Below are 23,030 nucleotides of genomic sequence, written 5' to 3'. Positions count from 1 at the left end.
TGCCGATTAAAGCCCCTTGGCTTTGATCTTTGGAAGATCAAAGGTCAAAATCCCTCCAGAATCTGGAACATCACCAAAATGGAATAAGCTCTTGCTTTGCCCATTATCAACACTACCTGAATTTTTTCTGTTCATGAATTTTTGAGTTATTCTGTGAAAACACAGACTAAAAAGGAGGTCCGCTAGCTTCATTTTGACTCTATTCCATTATCAGATCAAGCTTTTTGTAAGACGTGCCCATACTCAGGCTCATTCCGTGGGAACAAGATCAATATGTTGTTGGAGATCTCATCTAGGAGCGAGGTGTTGTCATTTGATACACTGATATGGACTGTGTTGGCACAAGAGCTTGAGTAAAGAAATCTATTTGCACAACATCCATGTGGTTCTAACAAGCAAAGATTCCTTTCAAGATTTTTTTTTCTTCTGCAGGTTTTTTGAACCTTCACTTGTCACATCTCTGAGAGAACCAATAACTCCACTTTCTCCCGTTAGCTACACATTCCTCGCTTTCCATCCCAAGACCCGATTCAGGTACTTCTTCTAACAAGCCCTCGTTCACGATCCACTCGACATCTCGAACAAAAATGTAATTTCTGTTACCCTCCTGGCCGAGCCGGGCGCCTCAACTGTACAGGAGGAAAGATTAGAACACAAGAGATGGAAAAATCACAGACACGAGGAGAGGCAAGCTGTCTTGCTCAGCAGGAGGAAACCACATGGAGAGAGAGACAGCAGAGAGGAAAACAGAATCTCAGAGGCAGGGAGAGATAATCTCAAACAGACAGGCTGATACAGTAGGCAGACAGCCGCAGGCAATGTGTTCTCGCACACAGAGTAAACAATAGCTGCAAGGAAGCTGATTTAATTGAATCAAACAAAAACAACAAGCCAGAGTGGAATCATCATCTCTCATTATATAGAGCTAAATATGGATGTGAGATTGTATTTGAACTCCACAAATTATTGCTGGTCTTTTCAGTTTCAGCAGCATCTTTTATGACTGATAAAGCTACATTGCAAGCGAGTGCCGGGGTCGTTTACCTCTGTTGATATGTTAAAGAAACCATGTTTCACATGCTATGAATGCAATTTTAATACTAGTGATCATCTTCAGCCGAATTTATGTTAGAAATAGCTGGTTGCCAGCCTGGACTCTGCTTTGCTTTTACTGCCCTCTTTTGGTAGCTTGTGGGTATTGGATAATTGGTTAGATATAGAGAGGGGAAGATATGACGGGAAGTGCTTTAGGAAGCAAAATATAATACCTTCGCAACTCAAATCAACCAAAAGTAACTGATATAAAAAAACATTTATGGTTTTAAATAAAAAAAATCCAAGATTAGGTCAAACATCAAAGTTTGGCAATTTTTTCCCAAGCACACGAATCGTTAAAAATAATTGAACTACCATAACATTCCACTTATTCTGCATTTGTACTCTACTGGCCCCGTGTTCGTTACAGCACACAAGCCGTAACTTCCGGGTATGTCTCTTCCTTTTTTGCTATTGGTTGGATTTTAGGAGGCTCGCAGTAATTGGCTAAAAAGACTAATATACGGAACTCTTTCAACATAACGTGAAAAGGACACTGAAATGAATCACTACTTAACTATTTTAATGAAAAAGTTTAACGCTAAAATGTTAGACGTTACTTGTAGTGTTTCTTATTAGCTTCTTACTTTTCTTGAGGGTTTTCGGGCTAATAGTGCCTCGGAAGAGGCGCCATATTATTCAAAGCGGTTTCCTGATTGGTTAATTCAGTCAAGGGGCGGGTCATTACTTCTGTGAGCCGGACTGCGGTCAGTATCCTGCCGCCAGCGATTGATGGGACGGAGAGGCGACACTCACCTGGAGCAGGTAGGCAGAACCCCACATGTTAACAAGTTCCTAAGACTGCTAATAATACATTTCCAAAAAACAAACAAACAAAAAAAAACATTATTATTTAATACTCTGTAAACTCTACGCAGGTCATCTCTGATAGCCCTTTTAAGGTATTTAATGTTGATCCGTATTTAATTTATGTCTTATGCTCTTTCACTATAGCGTTCCTGTTGAGACAGAGGCTGTTGGAAAACTATGAAAAGTCTGAAGGCAAAGTTTAAAAAGAATGAAGTAAGAACCACCAGGTCTTCTCAGGCACTTTTGAAACTCTTTGTTGTAATGTGTCAAAGCCAATAAGAAAGTTCAGCAAGAACTATATTTTTTTTAAAAGGAAACCTGATAAGATGGAACAAGATTGGCTCATAGGCTTTACATATTTTTTGTAACCCTTGGAATATAAGTCAGCTTAATTTTAAAAGTGTACACATCGAGGCTTTGGGATTCAGTATCTTTGAGCAGCAGCAGGAGAGCATGGCTCTGCAGACTGCTGCTATAGGCAGAGATCTCAGGTAGCATTCAATTATTAACACACACACACACACACGCACACACACATACGCAGTCTCTGGTACCCTGCTGTCATCACGATGGCGATCTCAATAGGCTTTGTAATGAGGGGGTCCTGTTCACTGATTCACTGTTTTTAACTTGTATTTCATGGATGTCTATGTTTAATATAACCTTTTCATAAAACTCTCAGTGCTCTTCTGCGTCTGTTCTTTTTTCCAAACAGCAGCCAAAGTTATACTGGCCCTGTTTCCTTGTGTTTTTGCTGACGCACAGGCCCTCCTCTGTAACTGCAGAGAAACAGAATAAAGCTGCTAGGTCTGCCGTGCAGGACCAGACCCCCAAAAAGAGAGATTAGTACAAGGACTAAAGGAGGAGGCTGCGGAGACATTATTAGGTTAGAGAAATGAGGACAGTGCAGAACAGACAGAGGTGGGAGCACCAGATGTGTGGCAGACAGACCAGCTATGGCTGATTTGGAACATGGAAAGGTAGCGCCATTGGAGGTATATTGATCTTTTCTGCGACTTGCTGCAGCCTATAAAAGCGACTTCTGTCAACGGTGACGCTCGGGTGCGTGATATAGCCAGGCGGCAGTGTGTCCACACACAGCACTGGCTCACTTCTTTGCAATGCTCTTTTTACTGATATGGATCACCAGCAGACTGTTTTTAGCCTGATGAAGAAGCTCTGTCCTTGTTTCAGCCTGCTGCCGTTAACCGTAGGTATCCTCTCTCCCATCTACTCCTCTCTGGAATCACATAGATGATGGAAGTGTTTATGGTTCTACCTTCAAATAGGGGCTTTAAAACCTGTTTTGTCATTGCATGGCTCAAGTGTTGGTTGTCTTTTTTCCTGTTTTAGAGTGAGGATGGTGCTGTTCTGCAGAGTCTTACTAAACTGCTATCATTATCTTTTTACACAATGGTGTTGTGTGCTTTTAATCCCCCTCCCAGAGTCAGGATTGGAGTAGGAGTGATGAGAGACTCTTGCAGGCGGTGGAGCAAAATGAACCGGAGAAAGTTGCGGCTCTCATTATCAAAAAGGGTCTCTGTCCTACCAAACTGGATGCTGAGGGCAAGTCCGCGTAAGTCGCTGACCTGGTCACTCAGAAATGACCACCATGAAGAACATCGTGTGCACATCTGACCTTCTTGCTCCTGGCAGGTTCCACCTCGGTGTGTCCCTGGGTCGGCTGGACTGTCTGGAGGTCATCATCGCTCACGGGGCAGACCTCACTGTAACAGACGGTGTTGGTAGGAGATTCAAAGCCATCCAGCCATTAGGTGTTATTGATTATTAATAAACATGTGTTTCCTTTTCTGTTGACTGCTTCCAGGCCTCAGCGCCCTTCACCTTGCAGCCAAAAACAGCCAGTCAGAATGTTTAAAAAGACTCTTACAAGTAAAGTGCATCAATAAAAGCTGTAAAAGAATGAAGGATAGTGTAATATTTTCTAATATTATCTAATTTTTACATTTTTTAAACAGGAGAGATTAGAAGTGAATTGCACTGATAGCATCCAGAGGATGCCTCTCCACCATGCAGGTAACTCCGACTTAACTAGTTTAAGCAGGGTTAAAGTAACAGCATTTTTAGCAGCACTAATGAAATTCAATTATAACCACTGTCCGCAGCCCTCAGTGGATGCTTGTCCTGCACTGAGATTCTGTGGGACTTTAAAGCTGATCTGGATGCTCAAGATGAGGTAGGATGGACAATTTATTGACAGATTTGTTCCAATGTTGTGCTTGCTAAATTGTTTTATTCACTCCATTAGGAGTATTACTGGATAATTTTACTCAAGTTTTAAACGTCTTTGCATCAGGATGGATCCACCCCTTTGATTTTAGCTGCCCAGATGAGCAGAGCGGCGCTGTGTGCCTTTCTTCTGGGTCGTGGTGCCAATGCAAACATACAAGACAATGAAGGAAGGTGATGTGGCCATCATTTTCTTCCTCTGAACCTCCGCTGTGTACGCTGTCTGCTTCTGCAGCTGTGACAGATGGAACAGCAGAGAGGGTCAGACAGCACTGAGGCAGATCACCGCTGCAGCTAGCTAAGCTACTGGATGCACCCCACCAAAAAAAGCCTCTTCAGGATTATTCAGAATTATTGTCACAGCGGTGGGGTTGTGAGGGTCAGGATGCAGAAACTGTCCATAATTTCGGAAGGATGGGGATCAGAGGCTTCAGCAGGGGGCATCCGCTTGCAGTTTTTCAGCTGTCAGGCCCTTTGGAGTGGACGATAATCTCTAACGCCTGATCTAGTCGGCAACGTTCAGAGCCAAGTGCTTCCTTTAACATTAACGGTCTGACAGTAATGTTCAAAATTAAAACAGAAACAGAGGAAAACTGCAGCTTGATCTTTGCAAAATACAACGATGATGAAATGTGATTGCGGAATTGAGAATATGGCTCATAAATTGCTGACAATCGGCCCTCGTTTGTTCGGGACCGTAGATCCGCTTTGATGCTGGCGTGTGAGAGTGACAGCGTTGAGACCGTACAAGTTTTATTGCGAGGCGGAGCCAGCACACAACTGGTTGACGCCCTCGGCCACAAAGCTGCCGACTACAGCGCAACCACGGGGAACCAGCGCCTCGTGCAGATGCTGCAGCATGGACCGCCGCCAGGTTCAGTATGACGCCTGCAGTCTGGCTCTTATTTTCCCTTTGCAGTTGGATAAATCCAGCACAATATTTTCTTTTTTTTTGTGGTATTACTCTGAATTCATAATAGACATAATTTAGTCAGATTGAAGTCAGAATAAAGGGTAATAGCCTTTGTCACCAGGTTTGGAGCGCGATATAACAGAAGATCAGATCAATTTATAGCTTCTGTTTGTGGCTCCCGATCGATCTGGGAGGAAGTGGATGAGGAGGACAGCTGGGTGGGATTTTCAAAGGGAAAAAGGGAAAGAGAGCGACAGAGAGAAGTCTTGCTTTTATCGTCACTTCCAAAAAAGTCTCTGCATATGAAAAGCAGATGTGTGGCTGTTTTAAAAAAACACACAGGATGACAGTGAGAATAGGGTGCACATGATGCATCACATGGGGCTTTTTGTGATCTCAGATTTTACGTGGATTAACTATAGTTAGCATTGATGGTATTTTTTCAATTGCAACAGAACAAGATTCTATCTTCTATCTTCTTAAACTATCTTACTTTATGTCTCTTTCCCTGTGCATACGTAGCTTCTGAAGCTGCAAATGAGGAGGTAACTGCTATGCTTTGATAGACAACCCCACCCTATAATGATCACGGCCTACCCTGGCCAATAATATTGTGCATGTTTTTCCATGTGAGTTTGTCCTATTTTACGTGTGTGTGTTTGTGTTTGCTATGCAGCAACTCATCCTCCGCCTCCTTTGCTAACCTTTGTCTGATGCCACATAGTTTGCTTTGTTTTAAGTTGATCATAACTGTCTGCATGCAACCTCAGCACATCCCATCATCCACTTCATCAGTGCAAGGCGGCACTACACCCCGCAAGAGGAAAGCTCCACCACCCCCGCGCTCTCCTCTCCCGGTACAGCCTAAGCCGAAGCAATATTACCACTTTATCAATGAATTAACTGTTAGTCTATTTAAACACATAACAACTGGGAATAAAATTTCAATTGAGTTGAAATATTTTCTCATTTATCTTGTGTATCTTACTTCCAAATTTTAAGATGTAAGTACAAGCAAGATTAAAAAAAATAAATCATTGATCTACATGCAAATCTTTACATCTATGTTTCTGGCATAAGAGATGCTCCAGCTTTGTGCATGTGTCTTCTCAACACCATTATTCAGGATTTATCACCCTCTCCTGCTCTGCCTGCTCCGTCCCCTGAGCCTCGGTCCCTTTCTGCCTCTCCCCAGCCCCCGGAACCTCAGCAACAATCTCAGGTACAGAGTACCAGGCCACAGTATCTCAGTGAGTACCTATTTGTCATATTTAATTGTTTTATGTCATCATCTAAGGTGGAGGATGAAGAAGTGTTTGAAGAGATCCGGCGTCTGCGTCTGGAGAGAGGCCGTCTGCTCCAGAAGATCAAAACTTTGGAGCAGCAGCAGCAGAGCGCCCTCTCTGCTCTAAAGGAGGTACTGCACGACAGTGAATGCAACGTATATAGTGTCTGAAAATCTGATCTCTAATAATCTCGCTAACGTCTAGCTAAGGTTTCTCTAGGTTACACCGTACTATTGAGTGTGTGTGTGTGCGTGTGTGTTTAGCTGTCCCAACTAAAGCAGCGTCTAAAGGAGGCTGAGGCAGAGAGAGACAAATTGCTCGAGGAGCTGAAGAGGGGTCATGGAAATGGCCTCAGTGACTCTGAGGACCTTGATGAAATGTTTGACTTCTCAGGTATGCCTGTAACATGAACTTCCCAGGGGCTTTCACAGAGCATGCACATCTTCCTCATCAACATTCATACGAACATGTGCTACCAGGAAGCACATAGGTACATTCATTTAGTTGGGGTTTTATTTGTCGCTAATTGTTGCTGTTTTTTTTTCATCGGACTTCCAGAAAAATTGCTCTCCAAGCAGTCCAGAGCCTGTCCTGACGAATCCACCTCTGAAGGAGTCCCAGATTCAGCCCACCTCTTCTCCTGCACCTGCAGACCCAGGAACTGTTGCTGAGCTGCGCAATCAAATCGAGGAACTCACCTCTCAGAACTCTGAATTGGCTCTGAAAGTGCAGGTAAACTCTGGGAAAATTTCATACAAGCACATCTAATTCCTTAAACACACACACACACACACACGCACACACACACACACACACACACACACACACACACACACACACACACACACACACACACAGAGTTACAGGCTCTGTAATGCGCAGCAATTGATGGTAAAGTGCTTAATAGATCTGTCTTGGGATGCTGATGTTAATTCTTATGTTGATAGGAGTCCATGCCTGACCCAAGCATTAGTCATCACCACTTTAACTTTATGATGCCGCTCACTTGTGCATTGACACACTAATGGAGTGGTTTCATTCAGGTATAAATAGATCATCAGATGCAGACATGGGGGGCCCTTTCCCATCATTCTTTATTAAGTGGATCACGATTAGAGATGTGCTAATATTTCCTGGTGATTCATCCAATGCTGATGCAGTCAAGATGACCTGGAGGATCAGGATGTCTGTGGTCTGATATAAGAGCAAATGTCTAAAAGGCACCATGACATTACACCCTTAACAATGCTCCCTAGTTAAACAGAATTGAGCAGATTGCTAGGTGCCTAAAGTACTTTATTAGCCAATGAAAAACAACGTTCTTTGAGGCTCTGGTTGAGCAATGTTTGACGTCAGTAGTGTTTAGTCAGCATGGCCATTAATAAATCATAAATGCATTACTAAAGATCTTTCTTACGCATTAGAAAAGTGAGTTTTGGCTAACAGTATAAAGTATACTGTCTATTATGAAACCATATTGAGTCTAGTTGTAATACTTTATTATCTATAGATGCTGGAAATGTTTGAGAAGGATGACACAGACATGCAGGCCTCTAGCTCGGACTTTGTCCCCATCACTCAATATGAGACCCTGAGGAAGGAGTTTGAAGAACTTCAGGATCGTTTCTCCAAGGCCCGAGCTTCAGATGATGCCACCAGTGTGGCAGAGGAGTGGTAAGAAATAAAATATTACCAATATTTTCCAAAAACTTAATGTCTTTAATGGCGTCTTTTCTTCCTTTCTTATCTCTGTCTTGTACTGCAGCGATGAGAAGTCTCAAAAGGGAGATGCTGATGCAGAGAGTGTGGAAGCTCTGAAGGAGAAGCTTCAAGGGCTGAAGGAGCAGCTGGCCTTTTCCCAAACTGAGCTGAAGGAGCTGAGGGAGCAGATGCGCCTCGGGGTGCTCTCTGTTGAGCATGGTCTTGGGGATACTGTGGAGGAGGAGAGTCCAAGCCAAGAAGTGCAACAGCTGAGATCGAGGGTGACGGATTTAGAGGAGGAGCTAGCTCAAAGATGTGGTGACAGTGACATGGTCAAGCAGCTGACAGAGAAAGTAGAGGAACTCCAGGCCGCTCTGGCTGGGAAACAAGAGAATGGCGGGGAAGGAGACGACGCAGAAGCGGTGAAGTTCCTTCGCGGCAGAGTGGCTGAGTTGGAGGCAGCCCTGGCTGAGTTCAGGAATTCAGGTAAAGAGGGAGGTGCAGCTGGAAGTGGAGATCAGATCCGTCGTCTTCAGGAGCGCGTTGCGGAGCTAGAGGGGCAGCTCCGGAAATGTGTGCCTCGCTCCGAGTTGGAGGAGGTGCAGGTGACTCTGGGGCTCCAGTGTGAACAGCTGGCCAGGGAAAGAGCGGAGGTGGCTAGAAGGCTCAATGATGCTCTCCTGGACTTGGAGAGACTCAGACCTTCTCAAGCTGGGGATGAGGAAGAGGAGGAAGAAGAGGAGCAATCAGTGAGCTCAGAGCCTTCTTTACCAGGTGAGCAGTATTCATTATTTCCACTTTAACCACTTTCCAGAGAAAATGTTTGGGAAAGGTCATGCCTCTGTCTCCAGAGAACTCCAGACACTCCCTGGCAGCAGTGAGAGAAGAACTGGAGGTGGCGAGGCAGGAAGCAGCCCAGGTTCTCGACTGTCTGTGCGCTGAGCGGGAGAGCCGTGCACAGGATGCCCTGCAGCTGAAAGACGCGGTGCCGCTCTCGAAGCATAAAGAGGCGCTGGCTGCAGTGTCGGAGCAGCTGGCTCAGACGCTGCAGGAGCTCCAGGAGGAAAAGCTCCTCAGGGGTCAGGCTGAGCAACAGGCAGCCACTCTGGAGGCCAAACTGCAGACCATGCAGGACGCTATCCCCAAAGAGGAACATGAAAAAATCAAGGTCTCAAATTTTCAAACCTCAGCTCTTGAGGCAAACGCGTTGCTCAATTTCCTTTGTTAAAAAAGAGGAAAATAATTTTGGTTCATTGTTGAGAATAAAGGAAGAAATTAGATTTTTGAACTTTGAGATGTAGGTATTTTCTCAACTAATAAATATAAACTATATGATGTGACTGTTTAATGTTAAAAAAACCATCATTTGAGTTCCGCTCATGCTAAACATAGAGCCACACTGCTGCGATATGTCTGATATTTGTGCTTGTTGTCTCTCAGGCAGAGCTCCAGCGCTCTCTGCAGGCCAGTGAGAGCAGCTTGGCAGCAGCTCAGGAGGCTCTGAGTGAGAAGGAGATGGAGCTGAGAGAGCTGAAGTCCCAGAAGGCCACAGAGCACGGCATGGTCTCCCAGGAGGACCACGAGGCCCTGCGACTCTCTTTGCAGGCTGAGATCAACGCAACCACGGCCCGTTTCAATGATCTGACGCGAAAACATGAGAAAACCTGCACTGAGGTGTGTGTTTGTGTGTGAGAGAGAGGTCATTATCCACTCCTTTCAAACCTTTGTAATACCAACCACTGCCATATTCTGTTGTGTCTACCACAAAGTGAACCATGCTCCATGAAGGCCTCTTTTTCCCTCTAAATTATTCAGATGTATTATCTTCTCTATTCATTCCTTCTCATCTCTCTGCAGGTGCTTAGTAAAGTCATGTTATAGTGCTGTAAGCTCTTGATGACACTCAAAAAGTAATATAATCCTCACCAGTAAGATGGGACATAAACCTTCGATGTATTAGCATAGTAAGGGACTTCATTTATGAGGACTTTAACTTTAAAAAACTGATACCGTAGAATTATTCAAGACAGTCAAATCCCCAGAAACTAGGAAAACCTTTGGTCTGCACAAAATGGTCTCTATCTACGTTCCACATGTTTCTCCCCCGTAGGTGTTCCAGGTGCAGCGAGAGGCTCTGTTCAACAAGAGCGAACGGCAGGTGGCAGAGTCGCAGCTGGCCTCGGTGCAGCAACAGCTGGCTGACTTGCAGGCCAAATCCAGCCACATCCAGGAGCTACACAAGGACATTCAGGAGTCCCAGGGCCTGGTCAAGGAAAAGGATCGTAAGGTGAGAGCTCTCCAGGAGCTTTTCACCGTGCTAAAGCAGAACTGATGTCTCTACGTTTGCACAGATCACAGAGTTATCCAAGGAGGTTTTCCGGCTAAAGGAGGCCCTTGGAGCCCTCTCACCTCCTTTAGGCATTACCTCCTCCTCCACCCCCACCTCCTCGTCCTCCTCTCATCCTACTAATCCTGGACAGCAGATGGCGCTGCAGAACAGGATCGCCATACTCAGCCAGCAGCTCCAGGTGAGGGAAAGGCTGCCAACAAAGCTGCTCGCAGAAGGAGACTATGGTGTCTGAATGTCCTGGTTTAAGAGCTTTTAGACATTTCCGGCGATCTTGTTACAGGACTGGGAGAAAAAGCACAAACAAGTTGTGACTATATATCGCTCTCATCTACTGGCAGCTGTGCAGGTGAGTTGGATGGACGCAGCAGCATAAAAAGATCACAGAACACAAGTTTGTGTGAGATTTCCACATGAAGGTCCTGTCACAGCCTGCCTCTGATAGTTTTGATCATAACAGCTATTTGTTACTGGCTGCATCTGTAGTTATTGTACTGACGGGGTTTATCTTTGTCGGGCAAGACAGTTAAGAGCGAGAGTGATCTGTGCACCAGGCAGATGAAATTTCAGAAGTGGTGCATAGAACAGTGGCCAACACCTACGGTGTCGGTTTCCACTTTTCTATCAGGGTAGCCACCTTTAACATTGAACTTTCCTGAACCTCCTTTTGTCCTCCTACTTTAGCTGGCGCTGAATAGGTTCAGTATTATCCAGTATTAGCCGTTTTGTGGACTATTTATTGTTATCTTTCGACAGAAGAGATCTGTCAGGTTTGGTATTAATTCCCCACCCTGAGTGTTTCATTGCTGCCTTTTTCATGTTTTTAAAAAAAAAAAAATCTCTGCTGTTTGGTTTCAACAGGGTCGAATGGATGAAGAGGTGCAGGGTCTCCTGCTCCAGATCCTGAGGATGTCACAGCAGGGACCGTGAGCACCAGCAGCTCTCTCTCTGCACTTCCTGAACCCTTTACAGGTCGGAATCTTTAACACAGCAACCTGTTGGATCAGCAGCTCTGAAACTAAACTCGGCTGATTTGGGTCCAGGCAAGCTAAAGTTGGGTAACATCCAGGCTGATAACAAAAAAGAGCAGCCTGTACTTCAGGGGTTTGAGGTTGCAATAAAAGAAAAACATTTTTTAGACAATGACGGTGTGAATGTATTCTGTAATAAAAACAAATACATCTTCTTTTTTATCCTTCGGATCTCCGTTGCTGTGCAGTCACAGAGCAGGTTTCCAGAGCCACACCTGCTGCGCTGCTTCTGCGGGGCTATTTTGGGGCGATCAAAATCTGGTCTTAATTTGGCTGGAGCATGTGTGCACGGGACGTTGGACAGCTGGGCATTACATGTCAGAACTCACAGAAAAACCCTTGTGGTCTCTTTTCAATTAACTTTATTGACAAAAAAAGGCATCAAAGCGGTCAAACCAAAAGTCCTGAGAAATAAAAAAAAAAAAAAGACCCCACCTCATCTCTTTGTGCACTGATGGGGTGGCGGAACAGCAGAGGGCCCAATTTAAACCATTCTGACTGATGGAGACGGAACTACGAAAAACACGTGAGAGATTTCAGGTTGGCAGAAGTGGGGTCACGTCACATTATCAGAGGACAGAAGCATGACAGTGGGATGAAGGTGATGAGTTAGCGGGATTCTCCTGAGCTGGGATTAACAAAGGCCAGTGTGATCGATGGCTCATCTCCAAGACATGAAGATACACTGAAGGAATGTCCACAAAGACGCCAGCAGCTGTGATGCAACAGGAGAGCAGAACAGGCGTGACAAGAGCAGCTTTGAATTATGTTTGTCAAGTACAACAGCTTCATTATCCTGGAGTTTGTCGAGTCTGACACTGATGCAGCAAGAGAATCAGTTTTGCATCGGGGGCACAAACGCACATTGTACACATTCTGATGCAGATGGCCGTCTGTGCACGTGTTAAGGCACTGAAGTCGGAGGGGCCGTGGAGTTCTTTTGATCAGTCGGATCAATGATGTTGACAGGCTCATCCATACACAGGGAGCATATCTACAGCTGACCATCTACATCCCCTCACAACATGATTATGGTGAGAGAGATTACACCTTGTAGTCAGACGTCCATTTGGGGGTTAAATGCAAATCTGAGCATAACCTTTTGCTGTCTGATGCGACCGTTCAGTTCACGTAAAGCGTGTCACTCACACGGGCCAACAATAATGGGCGTCGCCCTCCTCCATGAAAGTTTTTCCGGCTCAGATGTGAGTCCAACCGTAGATTCTGTTTGGTAGCTTAATAGCTGCATGCTGAAGAGTTTGTGAGGCGCGAGGGATGATTTGGTGTAATCCTGGAAGGAGGAGAGACAAGACGAGCTGCAAGGAAGTGTCTGATAATCAGTCTCTTCAAAACTGTCCCTGAAAAGTGGCACCAAAGTTCTCTTTTCCATGAAGGGATGGTGAAAAAAGCACTTCCGGATTTTCTCTTAAAAGACAGGACGACGAGAATTCACCTGGTAAATATACATACACAGAAAGCCACAGATGTTGTGAACACTGACCACAAGATCAAACTTAATATCGATTTTTCTCAATATTCTTCTGCATCTCTACAGTGTTCTGCATGCTTACCATCTCTTGCAGAAGCAGGCGGTTCACGGTTTTCTCCTGACCGCCTGTTTGAGGTGCAGTTCACTCTCTGCCGCAACAATAGGCAGCTCATTCTTCAGGTGGTATGCAATAAGGTGGTTGATGCTGTCAAACAACATGTCTTTGGTTCGGACCTGCATGGCGTCCGCAGCAAACCAACAGTCATGAATGTGGAAAACCTTTGCTGTTGGCTTCACGTTGGAGCAGTTTTGCTCTCTGCCATACTCACCACTCCCTCTGGATCCACCAGCAAGAGGTGTTTGGGCAGGCCACAGTGCATACCAGTCAGCACGTACTGGCCCGGGTTAGTGGTGCTCTCCCGGACCAGGAAGTCTCCGTCTCGGATCAGGAGTCTTTCTGCGTCCCGTCTGCTCATGCGGCTGTGATACCATGGTTCTCTACGGAGCTGTTCCTCATTCGGTGCCACTGGGGCTCTGCGACGTGGAGGACTGGGCCACTGGTCTTCCAGGACCTGGGTGCCACCAGCTGCAGCAGCGGTGGGCCCAGCAGCTCCGGCACATGCCTCATGAAGCTTCAGGGCATCCTCGAAGGGCCCTTAATGGATAAAATGCACACATGGTTACTCTTATCTGTCTTTCAGATTCTCCCATGCTGTCTCTGTTGACTCACTCATGTCAAAGATGTCCTTTAGGGGACTGTCAGGTGCACGACCCGCTCTGGGACCTTCTGCACCCTGTGAAGTCAGGTTGTCCAGATTCTGGGTGTTAACATACTGATGCTCCTCATAATCTTTGCCGCCTGCTGACTGGCCATCAGCACACAAGTAACCATCTGAAGTCAAACCTAATCAAAAGAGGCTCACGTATGAGGAAGATGCTGACAAATGCGTTTGACATCAGTTATTTGTCGCCACCTACCGGTTGAAATCAAAACAACTTATTTGGGTTTATCGGCCTGCCTAAATGTGTCTCAGTTAAATATCCGGAGGCACTTGTGACTGTGACAGTTAGTTATAAATAAAATATAAGTGAATTTAAGTCCTGTCAGAGTTTGAGGTTGTTTTTTTTTTGTTTGTTTGTTGTTGTTTTTTCCATTTTTAGTTCCCAGTTGTTCTTGCGCAATCCCACCACAGGGAGTCTCACCTGAGCTGCTGGTGGTCTCAGTGTCCCAGTGAAGCTCATAGCACAGCTGGCCTGATGGATAAGATGCTTGATTCCTCCTGGCAGGTGAGCCCATCTACATACATCAGCATACACACCACAAGAACAACACCCTTAATGCATTTATACCTCAAAAACTCACTTGTGTCTTGTCCCCGCATAATGCAGTTTTGAGGCACTCTATTTGAAACATTAGCCAGATGATGTCACTCTACAGTATGTTGAACAAGCTGCATGGAAAGGATGATGAATTCTGTCATGACGCAGAGCTCTACATGAATCTGGTTGTCTGCTAAAGGTCAAACATGCTTTGCCGAATAAGAAGCTGAGCCCATCACCCTTCTAAATGCAGTTGGTGAGGCTGCTCTCATGCATACAGATCAGGTCACAATAATTAGATAAGGTCACAATTCCCAGTTGACACTCTGTCTGGAGAGTCACCTGTGTGGTGGTGTAGCCCTGCAGCTGGCTGTGGATGTGACCCAGCAGAGCTCCATTCCCTCTGAGCCTGGAGTCCACAACGCCCCCAATGGGAGGCTCCTTGCCTGGTATGCTGTTGTAGTAATTGTGGTCAGAGAAACTCTCCTCCTCCCCCCATATAGGCTCTTCTGTCCTGACAGACCTACAAAGGTAAATATATGCATACTTAATTTACCTCACACCTGAATGAAAGTGAAAAGTCCTGAGATTAATATGGGATATTTGGGTTTCATACAGTTTCAGTCTGATCACATATGACGCATTTGAAGCTCATTGGTATCCATCTGCCGTACATTTGTGGAGCTGTTGCTGCGAAAAGGAAGCTTCTCATTTGAAACCAGGATGGGGAAAATAAAAGGGGTGTGAGATTCGGCAGCCTCTCACCTCTCCACTGAGGCCAGGGTTTTGGGAGGGCTGTGCAGGTACTGTTTGAACTGCAGCTCGAACGCTTGTCCAATGGTGCTGATGACGCCCTGAGCTAAACCGTCGGAGCACTCCAGGATGTGGCAAGCTGTACGAGACATAAACCAAAGGAGGCTCAACATCACAACACAACAAAGTCCTTATAAATACTATATGTGTGATGGAAATGAATTAGTTTTTAAAAATGCCAAAAATTAAGCAGCTTTAGCCTTGAGCAACAAAAAACAAACATTTTCCTGGAAATGGTTTCAGATAATCGTGTGTGTGTGTGTGTGTGTGATCAGGGCATGTGATATAATCTAATTTTGATATGCCATTATATGAAGTATGCAGACCTCTCTGATTCACTGGGTCTTTGGCCACATACGCAACATAATCTGGTGTGTCCTGCAACAGATGGGGGGGAATCAATTAGAGACATAAATTAGACCCACGTAACTAAAGTAACATCACTGGTTCTTCAGTCATGGGATTGGAAACCGGCAAGGAATGCAGTCAAAGCGTGCAGTCTGCCAAAATGTCTGACAGCATCATAAATCAGGAGGGAAGGGTGGGGGGGCTGCACTCACTGTGTCTCCCCCAGAGGCAAAGGAGATAGATTGCATGGGATGATGTGCAATCACCTGAAAAGGGAAAATAGGTTCATTTCATAGTACATTGTGATCTGTGGGGTGAAAAACAGAAGAAATGGACACAAAAACACAGATGGGGGGTTACAGGTTCAACCCAAACAATATGTGGGACAAGGATCACTAAGGGAATATTGTTCCGATAATAAACCAGAGTCAGACCTGTCGTGTGGTTGGGATGAGCAGACTGAGACCGTCTATGGAAATATTGACGGCGATACTCATGCCTGCAAATCGCAGGTTACTCTTCCCCATGACTGTCTGCAGCGCTTTGTTCGTGGACTAGAGGAAAGCAGCACAATTCATGTTTAAAATACAGTCACGTGTTCACATTTCTATACATATGTCATATATGTGAGTATCCCTTTTGAGGTAACGGGGAGCCAATCCCAGCCCAACATGTTTGAAGGCAGCTCACAAGCTCATGATGAGTCACCAGGCCCTATGTGAGGGCTCTGTAACCTTGCTCAAGGGTACCTCAGCGGTGCTCTGAAGGTGTCCTGGCATGTCCCCCTACTACCAGACTTAGCTACCCCTTCATTAGTATAATAACTATATCTCATACTTATCCTAGGTATGAAATTCTGCACAAAAGCCAAAGTTGTCCATTTGAAAATAAATATGTACAAATAGTTGGCAGACTAGAGAAATAAACCCTGATCCCATTGACCTTCTTCCTCCACGCTCCTCTTCCACCTGGCACCACTTCACACAGCCTGTTGATGGCTTCCCTGATGGGGAGAGTAAAGAAAAGGTCATCAGTCAGAACAGGAGACACCGATTAAGTGCTTTTTTCCCCATCATGTTGTTCCAGGTTTTTGGAGTGAGGCTTATAAAAATGTGAGGTTAAACATGAACAGAAGGATTGTTTCCCTCCCCGCGGATGGGTCAAAGGTCACAGACCCATCACAGTTCAAAGGTGGTAAAAAAAACCCCTCTGAACCAGCTCTTAGACTGATGTTTAAAGCCCTTGCATGAAGAACAGTTGTCAAACCTCCAGTTAATCTGCTGCAAAAATGAGCTTGGGCTGCTTTCAGCATTTGCACACCCTCCACAGTGCAAAAGCCGGCGAATCTCTGTGGTTGCCTAATGGCCGTTTAAAGCTTCTGCCCTCCGAGGGTCCGATGGAGCCATAATGGGAGGCAGAGGCAGCAGCTCCTGCTCAGGCTGCCAAGTGACAACAGGGACAGCAGTCAAAAATCCAGCTGCCCCTATCAAGTGGCTCGTAAATATTTAAAACAAAGCAGCCTGGGCCCCAGCTCGAGTAAAGGTCCTCTCAGGGAATTTTGAGGGGGAAAAAAAGACATGTGCTGAAGAGAGGGCAGATGAAGCAAGCGAGGGAGGGGCAGTTGTTTTTGTCTGCAGTGATGGTATCTTCTCTGCAATAACATGTCGGACCTCATTACTGCTGGTGTTGCTGTTTAACGCTGACACAGAAGAGTTCTGTTGGGGAAAATCTGCGACATGAGGTTTGATAGCACCTGCACAATAGTTTTAAATCCTTCCAAAAAAAAAATACTTCTGCATGTTTGTCGTGTTGTTTAGGGGACAGATGGTCACTCCTTAGCATGCATGTTTAGAAATTTGTCTATGAGCAGCCACTAAAAGTGTTTGTGCATTACACAAGACACCAAATTCTGTAGCAATCAGCTGATGTTCCCTCTCCTCTTGGTTTTAAAAGCCCCCCTCCCTTCACCACGTAAGTTATGGCTGCAGACATTACCCAGAAGGGCGCGTTCACAGGGGCCGATGCAGCTCTCCATGGTTATTAGTAAACATCATCAATAATAGATCTCTCTCTCTATCACTCCATCTTTGCTGCCTCCTCCCCGTTGCACTTAAACCCTGGATGTGCGGCGGGCTCCGGTTACCGCCGATCGATGGTGGAGGAGAAAGGGAACGGGGTGAACGACAGAGATGGAGTGGGGGGAGTGCACTTTCTCCCGCGAGGACGGGGAGGGTAAGGAAACCTGCTTTTATGACAATAACATCACGTGTCTGCAGGGCGTGCTTAAAAACACTGAGGGTTTACTCAGGAACATCTGATTGTCTCTGACAGAAGTAAAATAATACCAATAACACTGAGGCTAAAACAATAAAGCCTAGCTGAAAATCAGAACACTATCATTCTAATAAGCAGCTTTCAAGTGGCTTATGAATTTACTGTAGAGACATATGATAGTACAGTTTTTTCACGTAATCTATTCATCTTGGATCAAATTCTCCTGATCCACCAGAACCAGCGCCAAAGGGGACCAGCTTACCTCGTCACCTGAGTCCTTGTGTTGAAGTCCAAGGAGCGCATTGACCTCAGTACTTCAATACAGCCCATATACTGAAAAAACAATCAAACAGGAACAAAACATGCTGTTTGAGAATTAAAACACAGAAGCCCATGAATCAAGTCTCCTTCTCCTTTTCTTGACACACTTTATACTCTAATTATACTCTGCTAATTTTCTGTTTCGGGCCTCCTGGCAGTGAATAGAAACAGCTCAGAAGCTTCCTAATGGCTGCTAGGTTGAGGTGCTAATGGCACCTTGACTAGATTAGCGGTGCTAAAAGCTCCAAATCAGGGACAAGCGCTATGGGCCTCTGGGAGATGTGTCTGTTTGTCTACAAATGCCAGCGAGGAGGCTCCTTTTCACACAACCATGAGGTTTACCACCAGTGACAAGAATACAGACCTTTTTCTGTAAATACAGCAACCATATATAATAAACATGTATTCTGAGAATTTCCCCAATAGAGTGTTAAATGAGAAAACAAACCCTGACATGAAAAAATACAATGTAAAAAAAGGAATATCGCACAGTTTATGTGATGTAAGTACCTTTATACCTAATTTCATTCAACTTAATTTTGATATTTTCCTGCTGCTGCAGCACCCTGAATGGATTCCGTGTCGAATTGAGTGTATTTCCAGGATTATTGGTAACCGCAACAGACAGTAAACAGACATCATAACTGGCAGAGAGGAGGGAAAGAGAGCGAGAGAGAGAGAGAGAGAGAGAGAGAGAGAGAGAGAGAGAGAGAGAGAGAGAGAGAGAGAGAGATTGGAGTCTGAGAGTTTAATGAGCATTCTAACCAGATTTGGAGGCAGAGGGAAGTCTTCCATCAAGAAAATGGTCTGGATCTCTGTGCTCCATTGTCACACGCGCATCTGCTGATCCATCAACCAGAGTAACCCAGATCTGCAGATAGCTTGTCCTTCTTTCCCGAATTTACTTGTTTATCGTGTCTTCAAATTTGATGAAGTCTACAGGATGTGTTATTTGGGAGGGGCAGTTGGAAGCATACTGAGGGTAACGTGATCTAAGGAGTAGAGGCATCAGGTTGTTTTTAAAGTCCTGCCTTTCTAATATGATCACTTTTGTGTGTGATGAACCCAAGGTCATTTTCTCAATTGTGGATGTTTCACTTTATTCTGCTCATTGATTTTAGATAACAAAACAAAATCTATCTACGTTATATAAGGGTGGAGTTTGTGCTGCCTGGGTGGCAGCTCCAGCCCAGACTCGAAGCACTAAAGATGAAACCAAACACTAAGAACCATATTTTTGTCCTGCAGAGGAGTTGCGCTGAGCTGCTGTCACTTTGCTCCACTCCCACCGTTAAAGGATGCTATTGTCTGTCCAGAAATGACCTATAGGTTAGCTTCAGATTGAAAAAGTCTGACCTCATAATTAAATAAGATATAGAAGCAGCGTGTCACACATCCATGGAAAGCAATGTTCGAAAAGGAGCCGGGGCAAACGGAACCCTCCCACACTGATCCAACCATCGTCTTGCACATCACATGATGCAAAATGACTGTGATTATCTGTAATTGAATATAGGAATGAATGGTGCCTGTATAATGCTGTTAGAACGTTTGCTCGGGGCCCAGACTGGCCTAATCAAGAGCCTTGTCATTAGTTTGAGGACTAGAAGGAAGAAGGGGGGAGTGGTGTGAGGGGGGGCCGAGGGAAGGGGAGAGCTTTGTAAACACAAAGCTCGCAGTGATGAGACATTCCTCACAGCAAATTGTTTTTCCCCCCATGCGCATTCTCTGATCTTCCACCTCCTTGTAGTTTGTGTAATATCCGTCTCTAACTATAAATATGGCAGAGTTATGAGATAAAAATCACTGCTCGTGTAAAATGAAACCGTGCAAAGTGGATAAGATGGGAGCGCATGTGCAAAAATACACAAGGCAAATACAAGTGCTGTGGTATCAGTGTCCCTGCAGCTCCTGTACACGTCGACACACTCGCAACACGTTTCTGTCTATATTAACTGATCTGCTCTTCTCTCGAGTCTTGAGCTGCATGATAAACCGAGTCGCTGTGACCTCTGGGATCGAATCAGCCCTGAGCTGATGTTGTTGCAGACAGGATCTGTGCCTCACAGATGCTCTGGGAGAGGAAAGTACTCAAAGACTCACCCTGACGATATAAGACGCCCCTGGTCCTGCAATCTTCTTGTCGGGGTGCAGCCAGCCTTGGGAGGGTTTATGGATGAAGCTGCCCTTCTGGCTGAAGTCCTCTCCCGCCAACCACATGCCTTCCACCCTCGTCCTGCGGTTCATGCCAGACCTGGAGCTGCTGCCCCCGGGGCTTGCCATGGCCTCTGTGGCCTCAAATCCGTGGCCCGCTGGACTTGCAGAATTTGCCGCCACGACTGCCCTTTGCCCTCGGATGGCCTGCAAGGAACACGGGGTGACACAGACAGGGTCACATGAGTTAAGCACCGCTGCTAGGCTCGCTACTGGTCCACCAGCGGAGCTCATGGTACTGCTCCTCTGCGGGGACGAAGAAGAAGGCGGGACAGGGGCATGGGAAGGAGCTGCTGCTGCCTTTCCCGAGTCCTTGCTAGAGTTGGAGCCGGAGCCGGTGTTGGACGGGCTCCGGCTGAGCAACGAGTTGGAGAACTTCCACTGGGGCATCTTTGGAATGAGCATACAGAAGGTGGTCGTGGCATCCTGCTCGCCATCCAAACAAGGTGAGTCGGCGAGGGCTGCAGCCCCGGGAGAGGAGGACGACCTGGCGCCGGGATCCAGAGGAGGCAACGGAGGCAAAGGGAGGCTCGGAGCGGAGGAGGGGACCACCGGCGTGGCTACAACTTTGCTGCTCATGGCTAAGCTCTGCATCAGGTCATCGGAGGAGGTCACAGACTCATTGCGAAAACGGTCATACTTTGGCTTAAGGAGCATGCCCGGAGGAGCCGCCTGAAGCAGGAGCTGAGTGGAGCGGATAACAGCCAGAGGATGAGGGGGTGGCGAGGGAAGGGGGAGGGGAAGGGGAGAGGTGTAATGGATGAAAGAAGAGGAAAGTGAAGGGCGAATCTCCCAGGTGAAGTCCTAAATCCTCGTCAGCTGGATGCGATCCCCGCGTTCAAACATGCACCCTGTCCCACTGCCGCGCAGCTCTGTGTCTGACCTGCCTCCTTTCAGTGCCTTAGACCAGCATGATCGAATGCTCCCAGTCCCCCCCCCCCGTCCCCTCTCCCTCCCTCTCTGTGGATGATGTCATTAGCCCTGCCCTGCCCAACTGCTCCCATGCAGCTTATATGAACCAAAACACATCTGCCTGAACCACCCACCCACACACACACATGCAAACACACACACAAAGAATTTATTCATCACTATAATGTAAAAATATGTGACTGTAGCGGTCTGAAATGTTAATAAGAACTGAAAATTTTTACACCCTTATATAACTTGTAAATTCTGAATCTGTTTGTTCTCAAACTGAGGGGGCTATATAAACAGGCAAAACACAGATTAGAATTAAAACATTGATTGTGAATCATAAATGTAAGTGTAAATCGAGCCTCATCCAATTAGAGTAAGTGCTTTTCGTGATAGTTGACGCCTGTGTTCATGTGACCTACTATGGACACAAAAGCAACAATGGCGCAACCCTCACATCTCTGAAACCGTCCTCTTCATCCCATCTGTCTGTATCTGCATCCCAACTTCCCTCTCTTTCATCTCCCTGGGGAGAAATCCGCCACTTTGCTCTGATTGCTTCCACAAAAACCCTTTAATGCTTCCCTCCACTTGCCTTCTCATGTATTATCAAGAGGCTTCTCTGTAACTACTGATTTTGATAATGTCACTATAGGTTGGGGTGATTTTTACATTCTTACACAGCAGAAGCAGGAATATGGGCGAAAAAACTGATGTGAGCAGCGCTGATAGTGAAATAACAGTTGGAGTCATTTGTTGTGCAAAAAGAAGGCAAATATCCTGACTAAATAAATATTTACCTAAACAGATGCAGGGAAGACTTTGTGCCTTCACTAACTCAAAAAAACAAGTTAGTTCCATTTAATTTGGTACAAGATTACACACGTGGTCGAATATTTTACTCAATCCCAATACTTAATGTTGTAATAAGAGGGGCTAAAAATGAAAGAACTTACCAATATGCCAGGCTGAGTAGAAAGGAGGTCGGAGCTCAGTGACCACCAACTTATTCACAGAAGAGATCAGGGCTCATGCTAGTTGTACAAAGAAGCTCAGCTCAACATCCACAAACTGTGGCCTCCTCGCTGTCACGGCCGCTTCACAACTAACACTCATTGGTTTGAAAGTTACTGATAAACCAGCAAGGATCCATACCTGACCTTTCTAATTATGCCCTGTCTTCTTGCCAGACTCAAAACAAATAACAGATCAAGTTAAAAGGATATTTTGAATCAAAATTGAAGGAAATGAATCAATTAGCAATTCTAAAAAAAAACAAAGCACTATAAACCCCATGTTAATGACCTGATAAACTGTTATTTTCCCAACTTTAGTGGTTTGCATACAGAAGTGGAACAAATCATGCTATGAATACAGTTCCACCTATTAACAGCCATTACCATGGTGACCCTACCTGTGAAGAACATGGATTATTTATAAAAACAACATGCTGAAATGATACTGTGTGTTTAAAGTGTGAAGAAACATCATTTTTCTTACTGTAATTTGGCATTCACATAGAGCAAATTATATGATGTAACCTAGCAAGTTTATATTTTTTGTACATTTCCTAGAGAGCCAATGGACCAACGTCAATGCCTGAAATGAAATAAGTGTGTTTAGACACTTTTAGGTTAATTGTATTGATGACCGTTATTACTATTGTTATGGTTTATAAACACGAGTGTGCAGTAGGAAAAGGTATATAATGATAAAATAGCAAAAGCAGTGATATTTAAGTTCATCAAACTAAATAAAACGTCCACCTTAATCTATAAATTTAAGGGAAAATGAGACATTACTGATTCTCTAACGTCATGCGTCCGATTTTGTTTTCGAGACACACACTGAGCCAAAGATAGACGACGTCGACAAAAACGTGAAGACTGCTCACTGCCTC

At 45.3% G+C, this 23,030-nt stretch overlaps 3 protein-coding genes across 4 annotated transcripts; 2 read left to right on the top strand and 1 right to left on the bottom strand.

Moving 5' to 3' along the window:
• Positions 1-2,681: 2,681 nt before the first annotated feature.
• LOC105417933 (ankyrin repeat domain-containing protein 24-like) lies at positions 2,682-6,631 on the top strand. The gene is made up of 12 exons (XM_029828796.1): positions 2,682-3,115; positions 3,351-3,481; positions 3,562-3,650; positions 3,734-3,798; positions 3,885-3,942; positions 4,032-4,102; positions 4,223-4,329; positions 4,857-5,029; positions 5,839-5,925; positions 6,264-6,290; positions 6,366-6,485; positions 6,618-6,631. Exons 1-11 carry the CDS (start codon positions 3,044-3,046, stop codon positions 6,374-6,376), a joined length of 891 nt encoding a protein of 296 aa, XP_029684656.1. The 5' UTR covers positions 2,682-3,043; the 3' UTR covers positions 6,377-6,485; positions 6,618-6,631.
• A 281-nt stretch (positions 6,632-6,912) lies between these two features.
• On the top strand, positions 6,913-11,588 carry LOC101070930 (ankyrin repeat domain-containing protein 24-like). The gene is made up of 9 exons (XM_029828795.1): positions 6,913-7,086; positions 7,865-8,028; positions 8,120-8,829; positions 8,907-9,223; positions 9,496-9,729; positions 10,166-10,342; positions 10,407-10,583; positions 10,686-10,751; positions 11,264-11,588. The coding sequence occupies exons 2-9, from the start codon at positions 7,865-7,867 to the stop codon at positions 11,330-11,332; spliced, it is 1,914 nt and encodes a 637-aa protein (XP_029684655.1). The 5' UTR covers positions 6,913-7,086; the 3' UTR covers positions 11,333-11,588.
• Positions 11,589-11,784: 196 nt separating this feature from the next.
• Positions 11,785-22,967, bottom strand: shc2 (SHC (Src homology 2 domain containing) transforming protein 2). Of its 2 annotated transcripts, XM_029828360.1 has the most exons (14): positions 22,087-22,967; positions 20,102-20,359; positions 17,940-18,010; positions 16,346-16,406; positions 15,838-15,957; positions 15,616-15,669; positions 15,382-15,433; positions 15,008-15,134; positions 14,585-14,765; positions 14,126-14,219; positions 13,653-13,826; positions 13,252-13,577; positions 13,005-13,156; positions 11,785-12,886 (listed from the first exon to the last, which is right to left on the bottom strand). In XM_029828360.1, the coding sequence occupies exons 2-13, from the start codon at positions 20,279-20,281 to the stop codon at positions 13,028-13,030; spliced, it is 1,569 nt and encodes a 522-aa protein (XP_029684220.1). In that variant the 5' UTR covers positions 20,282-20,359; positions 22,087-22,967; the 3' UTR covers positions 11,785-12,886; positions 13,005-13,027. The 2 variants fall into 2 exon arrangements, with proteins under 2 accessions (XP_029684220.1, XP_011613122.2); XM_011614820.2 differs by lacking the exon at positions 22,087-22,967 and having other exon boundaries at positions 20,102-22,052.
• Between the last annotated feature and the right edge of the window lie 63 nt (positions 22,968-23,030).

The sequence above is a fragment of the Takifugu rubripes genome, chromosome 20 (assembly GCF_901000725.2).
Source record: "Takifugu rubripes chromosome 20, fTakRub1.2, whole genome shotgun sequence".
NCBI classification, from domain to species: Eukaryota; Metazoa; Chordata; class Actinopteri; order Tetraodontiformes; family Tetraodontidae; genus Takifugu; species Takifugu rubripes.
This window is presented reverse-complemented; position numbering and strand designations above follow the sequence as displayed.